This window comes from Hevea brasiliensis, chromosome 11 (assembly GCF_030052815.1).
Source record: "Hevea brasiliensis isolate MT/VB/25A 57/8 chromosome 11, ASM3005281v1, whole genome shotgun sequence".
In the NCBI taxonomy this organism is placed as follows: Eukaryota; Viridiplantae; Streptophyta; class Magnoliopsida; order Malpighiales; family Euphorbiaceae; genus Hevea; species Hevea brasiliensis.
The window spans coordinates 2,061,131-2,078,555 of record NC_079503.1 but is presented as its reverse complement, the minus strand read 5'-3'; the positions used below and the strand labels follow the sequence as shown (position 1 = coordinate 2,078,555).

Sequence of the window (17,425 nt, the reverse complement as noted above, 5' to 3'; positions counted from 1 at the left end):
GGTCTGGCCGTCTGGGTATCTCTCTTTCCTATAAACTGCCATTGGCATGAATACATTTACAAGAAAAGGTTAAACAGGAGGCTCCCTTCCCTTCTTAATATTCTATCCCATGACCTATTTCCTTGATTCTTCCCCTATTTTCGGCCTTCCCATCCTATATTATGCCTAGAAGAACGGCCATTCATGTAACACAATTTTGCAAGCGACACACATTAAGGAGATTAACAGAAAGATTCCAGGGGCATGGCAACTTTGCAAAGGGCTAAAGTTTTTAGGAGGCAAGGTTCATCAGGACCAGTATGGGATGAGAAGTTCTTGTTGGTAGAAGACAAGGTAGAGTACAGGGAGCTAAGGCCATGCCAAAGCGCCTCAAACATTGTAAGTATGGATTGTAGCGGCTCAAGTGCAGCAGCACCAACTTCTTGCCCTCGCAGCCTCTCAACTCCAGCCATGAAACAAACTTTTTCTAAAGGTTCTGAAAAGGGTTTTGGCATCCCAAAATCCAAATCAGGAAAAAAAAAACTGGTTTTAACCATACTTCCCAGTAACAAGTAATTTTCCCGAGTCATCATCACTCATCAGCTTTCTGAAATGGCATTCTCTCCTTGCTTCTTTCATTAATTTATTGCTATTCTTATATATACATATATATAATGGTTGTATCAACTGTCAAGCAATGACTACAAATGGAACCAATTATACATAGTAGCCATCATTTTCAAGACTGCTATTACTCAATTCTATTTTAACGAACTCATACACAATTGTCTTGGGTGGAAGCTACACTATTTTCTGTGCAAGTAAATGAAAAAAAGACATAAGTTTGTGACAAATTCTCACATCAAAAGAAGATACGTCAGACAAGGAACTGGACGAGATGGGAAATGGAGTCCCATCTATAAATTCATGGAGAGATGGTAGATATATTAATTTCTATGGCACAAGAAAAAACAGAGCATTTCAAGGTTAAAACTTGTTTATATTACTGTGGGTTTGGAGAATTTAGAAATATTTAGGTTGAGCTAAGCATAGTAGAGTCCAATTCAATTCCCACAAAGAGCTAAGGCCACACCACCAAACGTGGTGACCTAGTGATAGATCTTTGGTTTTAGCAGAACTTCATCTTCAAGTCTTTAAATGATTCCATTTCAACTATTAGCTAGCTTTTCTCCTTCTTCTCAGAAGAAATAAGAGGAATATATATATATATATATATATAAATTGAAAAATTTTAACTGTTTAATTTAATTAAAATTGAAAATCAAAACTAAATTAATGGGATCTTTTCATTCAAATTTCAGTGTCCTAAATCTTGAACTGAAATTGCGAATTCTATCCTGATGGCCACCCCTAATTAGAACCATTAATTCCATAAAAATACATTTGTCCACTCATCTCTATTTGACAGGAATTTTCTAGAGATAAATTATGAGTTTTTCAAGTAACATGCACATTTAAGGGCAATCACTAAATCGGTTTCTTTTAAGGTTTAGGATAACAATAATTGAATAGAGGAGTCCTCTTATTTTTACTTCAAATTTTAATTTTGATTTAGTTCAATTTTATTAAATCCAATTGTTGAATTTCTTATTATTCTTTTTAAATATGGTTTTGACTGGAACTGGACCTGCTAATTTTGATTTTAATATAATTTAAAATTAATTTTGATTAATTCTACTTTAATCAATTTTGATATGACTTTTTTTTTTGCCTGCAATTTTTTTCTATTATTTCTCTTAACATGAAATCAGAATTTCATTAAAATGGAAGGAAGGTTAAGGTCTAAACCCAAACCAAAAAAAAAAAAAAATCCAAAACCCATCAGCTTAGCCCATAACAAAGTAAATGGAACTAGAGAGGAAATCTCCAGAACATGCTGAAGAAGACAAACCAAATTTCTTTACCATAGCTTTGCTACGCAACACCATCAGTAAATTGAAAGATCACCCATAGGCAAACTTATATAACCACAGATCATACTATACAATACAATCAAATATCAGCCAAACACCAAATAAAGAATATCAACATGGAAATACCCATAAACAGTAAGAGTATTCCAATAGTCAAATTATTATCTCCTATGCTTTCCTTAACGAGCCACCCTTTTAGGACAATAAATCCAGTGTTAAAAGAGAACGTTGGGTTGGACGACACAGGAACCTGTCACCAATAATTTTTTTAATTCTCATCAGATGTCATCTCTAAATATGAAAAGTCACTGATTCTCTAATTTTGTCATGGCAATCCCTACACAGATTTGCTCCTTATCACTCTAACCATGAAGAATCTTATATTTGTAAAAAATAATGAAAAAAAAAAAACTATTTACTCTTAACCAAATTGTAGAAAGAGTAAATCACAATTTAGGTGAAAAAAATTAATGTCTTCCCCTGCCCTTAAAGGCAAGGGAAGCCTATCATATGTTCTTTCTTTTTTTTTTCCTACTATTTGATATGCTTTCCTTGTAAATTGTATTTTTTTTAATATATCAAAAAAAATTATTTATTAATATAAAATGTTATTTAAATACAATTTTCCCAAATCGAATAAATACATTTTTCTCTAAATACGAGGATACAAAGTTAGAAAGGACAGCCAGCACATAACGTGGTCTCAGCTCATTGTATTTATCTTCCAACTTCAATCCCGTCCGTCCGATCAGTATCTGATCTAACGGGACACATTCCTCCACGCTTCTACTTCATTGTCTTTTGATTCACTCAATTCGTCATGGCTCGTATATCTCCACGATTACACTCTCTTCCCCGTACGATCCAAATGTAATCCGACGGGTGAAAATCTCCCTGCACTGCACACTTCTCTGTGCCGTTCTCCCACTTGATAATGATATCCCGCTCTTTTTCTCTGTCCAAAGGCCACAAAAATTTCTTCCATTTTTCTTCCCCTGTAAAGAAGAAATGCAAGAACAAGCGACTAGTTCAATCGCAGCCAATTCTCTGCCGTCCAGCAGTGAGAGATCTTCGAGTTCTGCTCTTCAACTTGAAGTCAAAGAAGGTACGATCTCTCTTTGGTTCTGCTTTTATGGAAAGTTCTCATATGATTTTGCCCTTAGTAATCTGTTTTTCGAATTTTCACTCTGGGCTTTGTATTAATCTAAGATTTTGTATACTCTTCGTGATCTCATTTTCATCAAATAGTATGTGGTAATTTATCCATCTGGGTTTTGGAGATTTATGAGTTCTCTTTACTTCTTTCCTTTTGCATTGCTTTCTATACGAAAATTGCTTATAAAACATGTGATTCCAGGAATGGAGAGCGACGAGGAAATTAGAAGAGTGCCGGAATTCGGCGGTGAACCGGCTGGAACTTCAGCCTCAGGTCGAGACGGCGGTTCAGTTGCGGGTGCAGATCGAGCACAGGCTCCAGGGGAGGGTCAGAGTCAGAGAAAGAGAGGAAAGAGCCCAGCTGACAAAGAAAACAAGCGGTTAAAGAGGTAAGGCGTGTTAATATTACCGTTTTGCCCCTACCAATCTAGCTATTCCTACGTGGGGTAGCCAATGCATTTAGGTGTAATGCACTAATCTTAGCGAGGCAAAAAATGAAAATTAGGTTGCTGAGAAACAGAGTTTCAGCCCAACAAGCAAGGGAGAGGAAGAAAGCATACTTGAATGAGTTGGAAACCAGAGTCAAAGACTTGGAAAAGAAGAACTCTGAGCTTGAAGAGAGGCTTTCCACGTTGCAGAATGAAAATCAGATGCTTAGACATGTATGTCATAATCCCATCCATACGTATCACATGCTTATCAATTTCACAACTTACCTCCCAGCTATCATTATTATAAATTAAGTGAATAATAATTAATAAACTTGTACTTTTGGCACATACCCTTTGCAAATTAGGAAAGGGGAAGGGGTAATAAATAATAAATGGATAATGGAAGGCCATGGCCTTTTCATTGATGGGTCTGTGGGTGAGCCCACATCCGTAAGTTTGTACCTGTTTGGTAGCAGGAGCATCTCTTTTTGAGAGAGGCCTCTTCTTGATTTAGTAATTGGGCTCCTATTTCAAATTCCACTATGGAGAAAAAATCAATCTTTTCTTTTCTTAATAGACCTGTTTTCTGGACCCCATCACATTGTTGCATTTTGGGTCCGCTGTTCACTGCCTGACACACTGAAACTTTAGGATAAATTGAAATTTAAGAGGTTATAATAGAATAATTTTTGAATTTAAAAATATAATATAAAATTTTTTAAAATTTTACATAATAAAATTATTCTAATTCTCTTTATGCAACGCAGAATAATAATGATATAAATAATTATCTTTTCTATATGATAGTAGTAAAATTAACTATGATTTTTTTTCACAGATTAACTATGATTTTTTTTCACAGATTAACTATAAAAAAATTTTAAGTTTTATAAATTAATAAAGTATTAGATATATAATAGCATATTAAAGAGACTCTGTCTTAAAAAAAAAAACAATGGCAATTGTCCTGTTATTATTGTTATTTTGGATTGTCCACATTAATTTTACTTATAAATTAGTTATTGAAAGTCAATAAAATTTTATTTTGTAAAATTTTAAAATTTAAAAAATTTTATGTTATATTTTAAGTTCAATTATAATTTTATTATAACTTTTAAAATTCATGGATGGCTATTGAAATTTATGCTGAAACTTTATGGTACAAAGTTTGGAAGCAGGTGGGAGCAAGCGGTGATTTGAACCGAGCTGGAGTTGAACAGAGAGGACTCTTTAGTTCGGTTTCAAATTTCAATCCCCTGAGCCTTGAATCGGAATTGCTGAAATCGGTTCGGGGGCTACCCTTCCGTGGTTGGTTATAAAATTTGTGATATTTCAAATTTTTTGTTGCAGATATTGAAAAATACAACAGCAAGCAGGAGAGGAGGCAGCAGCAATGGTAATGCAGATGGTTCTTTGTGAGTGAGAAATTTACAAGTGATTATGGAATTATGTGGATTTCATGGCAATTTCATTCATTTTAAAATTGTACCATGGTTTTAATAAAGTTAAAAAGAGTTCTATATTGACGCAAGTTGTTGAGTTGTCTATCATCTGTGTGCTCTGCATCAAAGGAAATGAATAGCTCTGTGACTGTCACCAATAAACAAAGGCTAGAGTGACCCCAGAAGTTGCATCAATTGACAACGGGCTTCTATTGCCTTAGACGTTGTTTAAATATTGAAAAAAGATATTTAATTTTTATAATTTTGGTATATTAAATTTAATTTTTAATTAATATATTTTAAAAATTTTCTTAGCTATGAATATTAATGTAGGTTGTTAAAACTGAAGAATCAATTGGGTGGTTAGTGATAATAATCTTATACACGAAATGAATATGCTATTAAAAAATTATATTAGATAATAAATTTCACATTAATATAGACATATAAAATATTAGGGAATTGCAATCGTCCATCTGTGACTTAATAATTTTAATTTATATATATATAAGTAATATAATGCTTTAAATTTTTTTATAATTAAAATTTATTTATATATTATAAATATAAATATATATAATTAATATATATTAATATATTATAAACTATCTCATAATAATTATTATTCATCGTAATATTAATAAAATAATTATTAAATAATTTATAATTTATTTATAATAAAAAATATCATGTAATAATATTATAAAAAGGAATGTTAAAAATAATATAATATTTTAAATTTTTATTAATTGTTATAAATTTATTTTATTATTTTTTAAAAGTTTTTAATAAAAATTTTAAAATAAAAATAATTAAAATTTACTTATATGTATATATAATAAAAATATATATATATATAATATATTAATATCTTAAAAATTATTTTATAATATTTATTAAATAATTTATAATTTATATAATATCATGTGATAATATCATAAAAGAGGAAAGAGAATATAACGCAATAGACTCATAAAAACACCTTTTTGAGATATACATTTATATTTATTTTGATTTGATTTAATATGAAGCAAAAACGGAACTAAAAAATAATTAAAATTTGCTTTAAATTGGATTGAAATCGACGAACGGGTAGAGGGCAATAATGTAAATTAAAGGAAAACCAAACGCAAAAACCTCGCGAAAATTTGAGTCCACCGACAGCCACCGGAATATAGAACCGACAATTACCGGTAACTCATAGGTACAGACTGTAAACAGCGGAAAAAATATTCAACTGTTGTCCCTATCTAGACAAAAAATGATAAATTGGATATTTTATGATCTCGTAGTCACACGCCATTGAGCTCGCATAAGAGTACGGCGCGTTTGTTGCATGACTTCAGCTCTTAGTTAGCTCGAACTGCTGAGTGCTGAGATCCTTCCAAGCCTGCCTTTTCTCCTATTATTATTATTATTATTATTATTAGGGCTGTGCAAGGGCCGAGGCTGCAACGGGGAAGCCGGCTGAGCTGAGGTGAGAGATGAGAAACCGGTTGAGCCGGTAAATCCTAACAAACACAATAAAATAACATAAAAAGGAAGAGAATAAAAGGACGAGCATTGATAGCTAGAGTGATGATAGCTAGAAGCAGGCAGATGGCGTATTGAGTGGGCGAAGGCTCTGCGGACATCATTGCCCTTGGTTTTCCATAGCCAAGTAAGCGGATCACGGCCCTTACCTTTTCATAGCATTTCCATCAAGATCTGATCTGTTTCTGTCTTGAGAATCCTGGACAATCGTTACCATTATGGAAGCAAATGCGGGCATGGTGGCCGGTTCCTACCGGAGGAACGAGTTGGTCCGGATTCGCCACGATTCCGATAGTGGGGTTTGTGCACTTAGCTGACCTTTTGACTCTCCATTTTTATTTTCCTTTTTGATTTGTTTGACTCTAACTTTGCTTGTTTTTTGTGTGTGGATCTGAGTGTTAACTCTGCGAGGGTGACTTTTTAGCTCGAATTCTGGGTCATTTTCATGTACTTGGAAATTGGGTAGTGGGTCTTTGTTAGTTTTTTTGCAATTCAGCTCTGATAGTTAACTGATTTATTTTGATTTTTAATTACCGAGCATTTTATGTTTAGATATATTTGTTAACAGTGTAAAAGTGAGTTTTTAGTTGGATCTGTGATTATATATTGTTATTCATATTCCAGTTTGATATTCTTTTTAACAATCGTCTCTGAAATAGGTGTTCCTTTTATTTGGAATGTATTGTGGTCTTTTGATCCGAGAGTTGTGTGAGTGAGTTTTGAGTTCGTAGTTTTGGTCTTTATGCCTCATTTAGCCAGATTTTAAGATTTGGGTTGGAATTTTGTCTTCTGATTATCTTTTTGTTGTTTACCATGAAAGTTGAATGCTTCTTTCGTCAGTTGCGGAGATGTCAGTATCATAGTTCTGATTTTGATTGCTGGATCTTTTTCAGGAAATACCTTTATTTGGTAGACATTTTCGCATTTGTAAAACTGATGGGTCACGATGTGTTAACCTGAGACCATGATAGTTCACCTTACTCAGTTGTGTCAAGTACTAGGCATCTGAAATCTATTTCTATAAACTAAACGAAGTAGTTGTTGCTGAGTTACATTTCTCTTTCTCCCTCTTAGCTGGATTTGTTCATACTTACTGTATCTATAGTTCAGCTTGAGATATTATCTTCTTATTATATGAGGTTTTCCTTTCAAGACTAAGGGCATACATCTTTGAAAAGTGTGCAAGCTGGAGTAGGCTCCAACGGCAATGGAAGATGTTTGGTAGTTGATTTTGAACCAATAGAACAAAGGGGAATTAGGGGTGAGAAATAAGTTCTCAATGGGTAGAGAAACACATTCTCAATTTATGAATTCAAAGGGGAACTTCGTCCTATGTATAGAGTTTTTGTAGTTCTATTAACATCAGGATTAGAAACTCTAAATCCAATTTTAATTAGGAATCACAAATCACATAAAATTCTAAATAAAATGAAATATTTCTTTATAGGTAGTCCTAATTCCCTAGAATTTACTTTGGCACAGTTGACCGACAATAACACTAGAAGGCAAAGCTGAATCCAAAGCTGAATAGCACTGAGAACTCATGTTGTGCTTTTTGTCTTTTTGATCTTATGTGGCCTTAATTCCTTTTGATTATATTTCCCTTTGAAATACTAGTTTCCTAACTTGTCTCACTTTTATGCTTGGTTGTTTTGTTTTTAATGGGCTTCTGGATTCCAACATTGTAATACATTTGTTGTTTGAAGTTGGATAATTTTTCTATTTGTGCATATGGCAAGTACTGCTGAACATTTGCTTTCAGAATTCTAATTGTTGCATTGTTTGTGGACAAATGCAGCCAAAACCCCTCAAGAATTTGAATGGCCAAACCTGTCAGATCTGTGGTGATAATGTTGGACTGACTGCCAGTGGTGACACATTTGTTGCTTGCAACGAGTGTGCCTTCCCAGTTTGCCGTCCTTGTTACGAGTATGAGCGGAAAGATGGTACTCAGTCTTGTCCTCAATGCAAGACTAGGTACAAGAGGCACAAAGGTTAGGTTCTTTGTGATTGCTTTTAATATGCTGCTATGTGTTGTATTTTTGTTAAAATATCAGCAATTTCTTTGTCTGGATGTTTCAGGGAGTCCTCGGGTGGAGGGAGATGAGGATGAAGATGATGTTGATGATCTAGAGAATGAATTCAATTATACCCAAGGCAATAGCAAGACTATACGCCAATGGCAGGGTGAAGATGTAGAACTTTCGTCATCATCCAGGCATGAGTCACAACAGCCAATTCCCCTTCTCACGAATGGGCAGCCGGTAAGCTGATTGGTCCAATGACATGCATATTTTGTGCATAGTGATTTGGCTTTGCACTTGATGTTTCTAGATTCACATTTTCCATATGACCTTCTGGTGTTTGGTGAAATTAGATGACATTGTATCAGATTGAGTAGATTGTAAGTTAAGTGTTGGCTTTGTTACATGTCTTTTGATTTTTGTCAATCCCTCTTTGTCCTGCATGAGCTAAATGTGCAATGCACTTTGTCTGAGAGTCACTATTGTCTTGCATATATGATTCTGTAACCAGTTTTCTTACTTGCCCTTTAAACTGAATCTTGAATTGCCTATGATCTGATTTAATAAGTATATCTGTTTGTCACTTGCAAAGAAAATTTCCAGAGATGTTCTCCTGTTTGGTAGCTTGCTAGCATGCACTGAACAATTATTTTATTAGAGGCATGCTATGTTATGTGTGATATTTGGGTTTTACAATAATCTACTGACTGATATGCCTATTATCACCAGGTTTCTGGTGAAATTCCCTGTGCTACACCTGACACCCAATCTGTGCGAACTACATCTGGGCCTTTGGGCCCTCCTGAAAAGAATGTTAACTCATCTCCTTATATTGATCCAAGGCAGCCAGGTAATCAAGTTTACAGAATTTGTTTGCCTAATACTTCTCAGAATGTTTTCTTCATTACTATTGGGTTTTGGGCCATTGCAGTTCCTGTTAGAATTGTGGACCCGACTAAGGACTTGCATACTTATGGCCTCGGTAATGTTGACTGGAAGGAGAGGGTTGAGGGTTGGAAACTCAAACAGGAGAAAAATATGATGCAGATGACCAATAGATACACTGAAGGAAAGGGGGACATGGAAGGCACAGGTTCAAATGGGGAAGAACTCCAAATGTGAGCATCTTAGTGAAGATTTAATTTGGCTTCTTTAAAGTCAAAGTGATAGTTGACACATAGGAGCACACTTGAGCCATTTTATTTTATTGCAAATTTTAGCACCTTATCATTTTATGTTTTGGGAAGCATATTACTTGCTATGCCCAAATGTTTGAAGCATGGCTTAGCTTTCAGATGCTATTAAAAGGGGTTGAATAATTTTCTTCGCTAAGCATTTTGTGTTTGTATTCTTCATATATTTCACAGGGCTGATGATGCTCGACAACCTTTGAGTCGTGTCGTACCTATTCCTTCCTCTCACCTGACCCCGTATCGTGTCGTAATCATCCTCCGGCTTATTATTTTGGGCTTCTTCTTGCAATATCGTGTAACTCACCCAGTGAAAGATGCATACCCATTGTGGCTAACATCAGTTATTTGTGAGATTTGGTTTGCCTTGTCATGGCTTTTGGATCAGTTTCCAAAATGGTCTCCCATCAACCGCGAGACCTACCTTGACAGGCTTGCTTTGAGGTTTGTTAAATGCATCTTAATGATACTTTTTTAGTGAAATAAGAGTACGATTGGTGAAGGAGGAGTAACTGGTGTCATTGCTTTAATTGGATTTAATGTGTTGCAGATATGATCGTGAAGGGGAACCATCACAGTTAGCACCTGTTGATGTCTTTGTTAGTACAGTGGATCCCCTTAAAGAACCTCCTCTTGTTACAGCAAACACTGTTTTGTCCATACTTGCTGTTGATTACCCTGTCGACAAAGTATCTTGCTATGTTTCAGACGATGGTTCAGCAATGTTGACATTTGAAGCCCTTTCCGAAACTGCAGAGTTCGCAAGGAAATGGGTGCCCTTCTGCAAGAAGCACAATATTGAGCCTAGGGCACCTGAGTTTTATTTTGCACAAAAGATTGATTATTTGAAGGACAAGATAAAACCTTCTTTTGTTAAAGAGCGCCGAGCAATGAAGGTGAGTCATGAACATAGATACTTTAGGTTTTGGCTCGTCTTTGAATTTGTTTGGCTGAAGTGATTCTAGCATTTTCACATGTTTTCAACATTATTCATAAAAATGAAGATAATTGTGTGTTGCAGAGAGAATACGAGGAATTCAAGGTGCGGATCAACGCCCTTGTTGCCAAAGCACAGAAGATGCCCGAAGAAGGTTGGACAATGCAGGATGGCACTCCTTGGCCTGGAAATAATCCTAGGGATCATCCAGGAATGATTCAGGTATTATTATCCTTCCTATGTGTATTGGTGGTCGTGACTCCCTTTCTTCACATTCTTACAACAATAATTTACCTTTTCCCCAATGGGAAGAACAGGTGTTCTTAGGGCACAGTGGAGGCCTTGATACGGATGGAAATGAGCTACCTCGACTTGTGTATGTTTCTCGTGAGAAGAGGCCTGGCTTCCAACATCACAAGAAAGCTGGAGCAATGAATGCTTTGGTTTGTCATCTTAATGCCTCTTATCTGATCTCTCCTTGCAATTTGGTCTTTGATTATTGTCACAGATGATGGTGTTAGGGATGCTTATTTATATGTATGCTGACTAATGACTGTTCAGTAAAATTCCATTCTTCTTTAATTCAATAAGAGGACGCTGGTGCTTATGTGCACTGTGATTTAGTTATTGTTTGCCAGATGGGGTGGTCATGCGTGTACCAAAATATTGTTTCTACTAAACCTGATTTTTCTTCTGACCTGGTTTTTATTTGTGTTATTGTAGATTAGAGTTTCGGCTGTCTTGACAAACGGTGCCTATCTTTTGAATGTCGATTGTGATCACTACTTCAATAACAGCAAAGCTCTTAAAGAAGCAATGTGTTTCATGATGGATCCTGTCCTTGGCAAGAAAACATGCTATGTACAGTTCCCTCAGCGATTTGATGGCATTGACTTGCATGATCGATATGCCAATCGCAATATTGTGTTCTTTGATGTATGTGACAGTCCATCTAGTATCAATCAGGAGAATATTTGCCTCCTTTTTTTTTTTTTATAATTTTGTGAAGTTCTAATGGCTCCCATTTGTGTTGTCATTTTATTTTTTAGATCAACTTGAAAGGGCTAGATGGCATCCAGGGTCCGGTCTATGTGGGAACTGGTTGTTGTTTCAATAGGCAAGCTCTATATGGTTATGATCCAGTTTTGACCGAGGAAGATTTGGAGCCAAACATTATTGTCAAGAGTTGTTGTGGATCAAGAAAGAAAGGAAGAAGTGGTAATAAGAAGTATATTGACAAGAAGAGGGCAATGAAAAGAACTGAATCCACTGTTCCCATTTTCAATATGGAAGATATTGAGGAGGGCGTTGAAGGTTTGTTTTCCTCACATTTATTTTCTTTCAATTTTAAATAAATATAACCATAATCTCTATAAGGATTGAGTTTTAGTAATTGGACTTGTTCATGAACATGGTACATTTTACGAGTACATGACCTGTATATTTTACTGTTTTTCTAGTATCAACCATTATTTAAAAAGTTATTTTTTATTACATTAGGGCATTGCTTCTCCAACTTAAACCTTGTTTTGTATTTCCATGAATAAGTCAGTCAATTTGAGATTTATCATGATTTTGACTGAAATCAATGGTGATAGAAGACTTTGTGCTTATGTAGCATTTTCTATTAACTTCTTACTCTATCTCTTCAGGATATGATGATGAGAGGTCTCTTCTTATGTCTCAGAAGAGTCTAGAAAAGCGTTTTGGTCAGTCACCAGTTTTCATTGCAGCCACCTTCATGGAACAGGGAGGTATTCCACCATCAACCAATCCTGCAACTCTTTTAAAGGAAGCAATCCATGTTATCAGCTGTGGATATGAAGACAAGACTGAATGGGGCAAAGAGGCAAGTCTAACTTGGTGTTTCGCAGTACATCTTCAATAGCTGCTTATTCTCTCCAAACTCCTCTTCTTTGTGTGTGCACGCTCATGTTAGCTGATGCTTTTTTTTTTTTTGCTGCCAGATTGGATGGATCTATGGTTCTGTGACTGAAGATATTTTAACTGGGTTTAAGATGCATGCGCGGGGTTGGATATCTATATATTGTATGCCTCCACGCCCAGCATTCAAGGGGTCTGCTCCAATCAATCTTTCTGATCGATTGAACCAGGTTCTTCGATGGGCCTTGGGATCAATTGAGATTTTGCTGAGCAGGCATTGCCCCATATGGTATGGCTACAACGGAAGATTGAAGCTCCTGGAGAGGCTGGCATACATTAATACCATTGTGTACCCAATCACCTCTATCCCACTGATCGCTTATTGCATGCTTCCTGCCTTCTGTCTTCTAACTGGGAAGTTTATTATTCCTGAGGTGAGCAACAAATTCATTTTCTCCTTACCAACTGATCTTGGGAATGTACGTGGAGATATGTTGATCATGGAAACTTACGAATTTATTGCAATTTTATCCAGATAAGCAACTTTGCTAGTATGTGGTTCATTCTCCTCTTCATCTCCATTTTCGCTACTGGAATACTTGAGCTGAGGTGGAGTGGTGTCAGCATTGAAGACTGGTGGAGGAATGAGCAATTCTGGGTTATTGGTGGTACATCAGCCCATCTCTTTGCAGTGTTCCAGGGGCTTTTGAAAGTTCTTGCTGGGATTGATACCAACTTTACTGTCACTTCAAAAGCTTCGGACGATGATGGGGAGTTTGCAGAGCTCTATGTGTTCAAGTGGACGTCTCTTCTCATCCCACCAACGACAGTCCTTATTGTGAACTTGGTGGGTATTGTAGCTGGCGTTTCCTATGCCATAAATAGCGGCTACCAGTCCTGGGGTCCACTCTTTGGCAAGCTGTTCTTCGCAATATGGGTTATTGCTCATTTGTACCCATTCTTGAAGGGTTTAGTAGGTCGGCAAAATCGCACGCCAACCATTGTCATCGTCTGGTCCATACTTCTTGCTTCCATTTTCTCCTTGCTATGGGTTCGGATCGACCCCTTCACAACAGATTCTACAAAAGCTACTGCAAATGGTCAATGCGGCATCAATTGCTAAGTTTGTTTCGGAATCATTTTGTCCTTAGAAGGCCGCCCTGGTGTACATAAACAAGAAATGAAGGTACTGAAGTGGTGTAAACTAATTTATGTACTGCTCTATTCATGTGAAAGGGAATTAGTAGATGGTTGGGGAACGATTGGACCCATAAACCCTTACAATTCTCCCACAAGATAGTCCCCATGGAAGTGGGTGTCAAGGTGTTTGTGTCATCGTTGTGCAGTTTTGTTTGTCTTTCGGTGAAAGCGGATGGGAATTTATCTTAATAGTCTTGGTACTCGGGAAGAAAAGAAGAAAAATTGATGATATTCTTTGCAAGGGTTATGGGGCCATTTTGTTTATTTATTTTTACACCGCTTTGCCTCTTTCTTATTGTAACACTACAGCTTCCATATTTATTCAATTTTCTGAGGTGCTATGCTATAAACGCGTTTTGTGTTTTTTGGGTTCTTTAGTCGCAGTTGAGCTTTGAATATCTTTGTTTTGGCTCATTTAATTTTCAAAGTTTTTTTTTTATGATTATTATTATTATTATTTTATGAGCTCGATTTGTATTTCTTTCGTTTTATCAATTTCGTAAGTTTGGTTTATATCTAAATTATTTATTAAGTTCGATCACTCATTTATTAAACTTGTATTCGAGTTTAATTTATTTATTATTTAAAACTAACCATTTTTTAAATAAATTTAATATTGTGTTAATATAAAAAGTTAATTTTTTTCATTTGACATTTTACATTTTTATATAATAATAGTTTTTTTATGTAATATTAATTATATAAAAAATATATTTAATAAATCTGAATAAAAGTAATATTTGACTTAAAATTTATTTAATAATAAATTTAATAAAATAAAATAATTAAATTAATAATTATAATGATATTATTAATTAATTTATAATAAATATATATTTAAATTATACCATTTATAATTCTATTATCTTATAATTAATTATATATATAATAAAATAAATAAGTTGATATATAAATAAATTGATTTAAAATTTCATAAGCGAGTTGAATTATAAATTTATAAATGAATTAATTTATAAGATTAAATGAAACGAAGGCCCACCATCGCCATGTTGTTAATATAATTATTAATTGTGTATAGAATTAAATAATGTTAATTTTTTATATTAAAATAAATTTTTATTTTTATATTTTAAATATTTATAGTAAATTTTTTATGCTTCAATTTTTTTTCATTATAATAAAAAGTATGTATAAATCAATTTTAATTATTAAATTATTTTAATTGTATGATATTAATAATAATTATTTAGTGAGTCCAAAAAAAATTTAGTGAATGAGAGTTGAACTTGGATTTGGGCTCTTTAAACCAAAGCCCAAAACAAGTTGACAGGTTTAGGTTTAAAAATAGGAATTCAAAGTAAACGACGACGTTTCTCTAACAATCCTCGTTTAAAACCATAAAATCAGAAGGGTTTTTGAGCTGTTTATAAATTACAGCAGCCTCTTTAGATATTTCTCTCGCGTCGCGTGCAGCAGCTGCAGCTTCTAGAGACTCAGAGAAGGAGAGGGAGAGGGAGAGGGAGATTCTTTGTTTGGAAGGGGAGATTTAGGGTTTATTGGCACCTCTTTGTAGCTAATAGCTAAAGATTTATCACAATGGAGGGTATAACAGAGGGGGTGAACAACTTGAATATCACTGATTCAGCTTCAGCCAACAAGAAGAACCGTATTCAAGTCTCTAACACCAAAAAGCCCCTCTTTTTCTACGTTAATCTCGCCAAGGTACTCAAGATTTCCTCTTTCTTTCTTTACTTTACTATGCTTTACTTTACTATGCTTTACTTTAGCTATATTGTTCGTTTTGTCTTCTGCGAATTAGATAGGTGTTTGGACTTAATATGTTTGTTTTAGGGTAATTTTTTTTCCCTTTGTTTTCTCACGTAGCGCGGCCTGTACTGTACTAGAACCTATGAATCAAATTTGTTGCATTTTATCTTTAATTATTAGTTCGTTGACTTAATTAGGTTTTTTCTCCTTTCTTTTTTTTTTTTTTTAACTTTGTATTCATTGGATCAGTTAAGAAAATATAAGTGAAGTAAAAGAAGAAAATATAATTGAAGTAAAAGAAGTTTTGTATTTTATGAGACGATCAATGTTCATGTTGTTTACAGGTCTTTATTCAATAGAGGTTGCATTCCTATTTCCCAGCTAATGAAAAGGGAAAATGGAATGGGTTTTTAGTTATAAAGTCATTTTTACACATGTATACTTTCTTTTATTTTTTTACTTAGCTATTAAGGGGTGGTTGTCTTTTGCAGAGATACATGCAGCAACACAATGAAGTTGAACTCTCTGCTCTTGGGATGGGTATCTGGTTTCTCTATATGCTTTCTTATATATTGCCATATTCCTTATTAGTTTTTTCCTTTGTGATACTTTTAAAACCTGAAAAATGAAATGGAACTGCTGCAATATATGCTTATAATATGTTCCTAGTATGTGAACCATTGATGAAAACAGTACATTATTCTCAAGACTTCTTATTGTTAGAGTCCATATAGCATTGACTCATATATTGTATCTACAGCTATAGCAACAGTTGTAACCATTGCTGAGATCTTGAAGAATAATGGGTTGGCTATTGAGAAGAGTGAGACTTCTAGTCCTTGCCATTCCATTTTATTTTATTTCAAGCTGATTTTGAGAGCTCAGTAACTTACTATTGTTATGCGCATGAACAGGGATCACAACTTCCACTGTTGACATGAGGGAGGAGACAGGAGGGCGACCTGTGCCAAAAGCAAAGGTAAAGCCAAAACATAAATCCTGATTTGAGGTTGAAATACACTATTCAGCATCTAAATCTCAATAAGAAAAGTGTTAAACAACGGGTATATGATAGGCATACTATTTCTAGGATGAAACAATAATAAGATACCATGAATGCATGGCATGCTTGGACTGTATTATTTCTGATGCATTATAATCCTAATTTCTAGTCAGCAGATTGAGCATATGCATGGATTGGGTATTAAAACTCAGAGATGTTGGATGTGAGCAATTTCCTTAGGTTCCAAGATGGGCACTTAAGAATTTATTAATTCTAGATGAATTGTTAAGCCTCTGCAGTTAGAGAATTTACATTGGTTGTCTTACAGGGCAATCTTTGTTTGTCTAATAAACCATGGAACCAATGGGTAATATGGATGCATGGCCTGCATGGCTTTTATTCTTTTGTGATGATGGGTATTTAGATGGATTAAGTACTAAAACCCAAAAAGAACTTAAAAGTGGGCAACTTCTCTAGTCACTAGATGTTTCCTTATGAGTTAAACTGTTAGGTCTCTAGAGTGGTGATTTTGCATGAGTTTGTCTTGTGCCACATATTTGTGTTCAACTAATCAATGTGCTGATTGTCTTGTTAATAGTGATCTTTTTGTTTTTCTTCTCCTGTATTTCTCCTTGAAGAGAAGGCTGACAATGTGAATTTGCTTCTTGTTAGATTGAAATATTGCTAGGGAAGACAGAAAAGTTTGATGAGTTGATGGCTGCTGCTACAGAGGAAGTGATAGATAATGAGGAGCAGAGCTGAGCTTTAAAAAACAAATTCAGCTGGTCTCTTAAGTTGATGCTGAGATTTGTGAACAGCATAAGTTCATTGTGAACGTCTGTAACAATCTGTTTTAGATTGGATTTTATCAAGTTTATTAGTTGTTATTATATTTATTGCAGGAGGTTTTGTAAAAACAGTGCTCTTTGCAATTCAAAATTCAAATTCGTTTCCAAGTTCAATTCAAGTGAATTTACCCATTTTT

General features: G+C 34.7%; 3 protein-coding genes across 6 annotated transcripts; all 3 read left to right on the top strand.

Annotated features, from left to right (window-relative positions):
• The first annotated feature begins 2,563 nt into the window (after positions 1-2,563).
• Positions 2,564-5,030, top strand: LOC110657867 (transcription factor HY5). Of its 4 annotated transcripts, none has more exons than XM_021815281.2 (4): positions 2,564-3,018; positions 3,271-3,457; positions 3,574-3,730; positions 4,850-5,030. In XM_021815281.2, exons 1-4 carry the CDS (start codon positions 2,922-2,924, stop codon positions 4,916-4,918), a joined length of 510 nt encoding a protein of 169 aa, XP_021670973.2. In that variant the 5' UTR covers positions 2,564-2,921; the 3' UTR covers positions 4,919-5,030. The 4 variants fall into 4 exon arrangements, with proteins under 4 accessions (XP_021670973.2, XP_021670969.2, XP_021670974.2 ...); XM_021815277.2 differs by having other exon boundaries at positions 4,678-5,030; XM_021815282.2 differs by having other exon boundaries at positions 4,667-5,030.
• A 1,236-nt stretch (positions 5,031-6,266) lies between these two features.
• LOC110657869 (cellulose synthase A catalytic subunit 1 [UDP-forming]) lies at positions 6,267-14,072 on the top strand. The gene is made up of 14 exons (XM_021815285.2): positions 6,267-6,773; positions 8,273-8,468; positions 8,557-8,738; positions 9,228-9,348; positions 9,430-9,616; positions 9,866-10,132; positions 10,239-10,584; positions 10,710-10,847; positions 10,943-11,068; positions 11,349-11,561; positions 11,675-11,939; positions 12,278-12,474; positions 12,593-12,943; positions 13,045-14,072. Exons 1-14 carry the CDS (start codon positions 6,693-6,695, stop codon positions 13,630-13,632), a joined length of 3,258 nt encoding a protein of 1,085 aa, XP_021670977.1. The 5' UTR covers positions 6,267-6,692; the 3' UTR covers positions 13,633-14,072.
• A 1,014-nt stretch (positions 14,073-15,086) lies between these two features.
• LOC110657871 (uncharacterized protein At2g34160) lies at positions 15,087-17,402 on the top strand. The gene is made up of 5 exons (XM_021815287.2): positions 15,087-15,392; positions 15,929-15,977; positions 16,198-16,260; positions 16,352-16,416; positions 17,113-17,402. Exons 1-5 carry the CDS (start codon positions 15,267-15,269, stop codon positions 17,200-17,202), a joined length of 393 nt encoding a protein of 130 aa, XP_021670979.1. The 5' UTR covers positions 15,087-15,266; the 3' UTR covers positions 17,203-17,402.
• Positions 17,403-17,425: the final 23 nt, after the last annotated feature.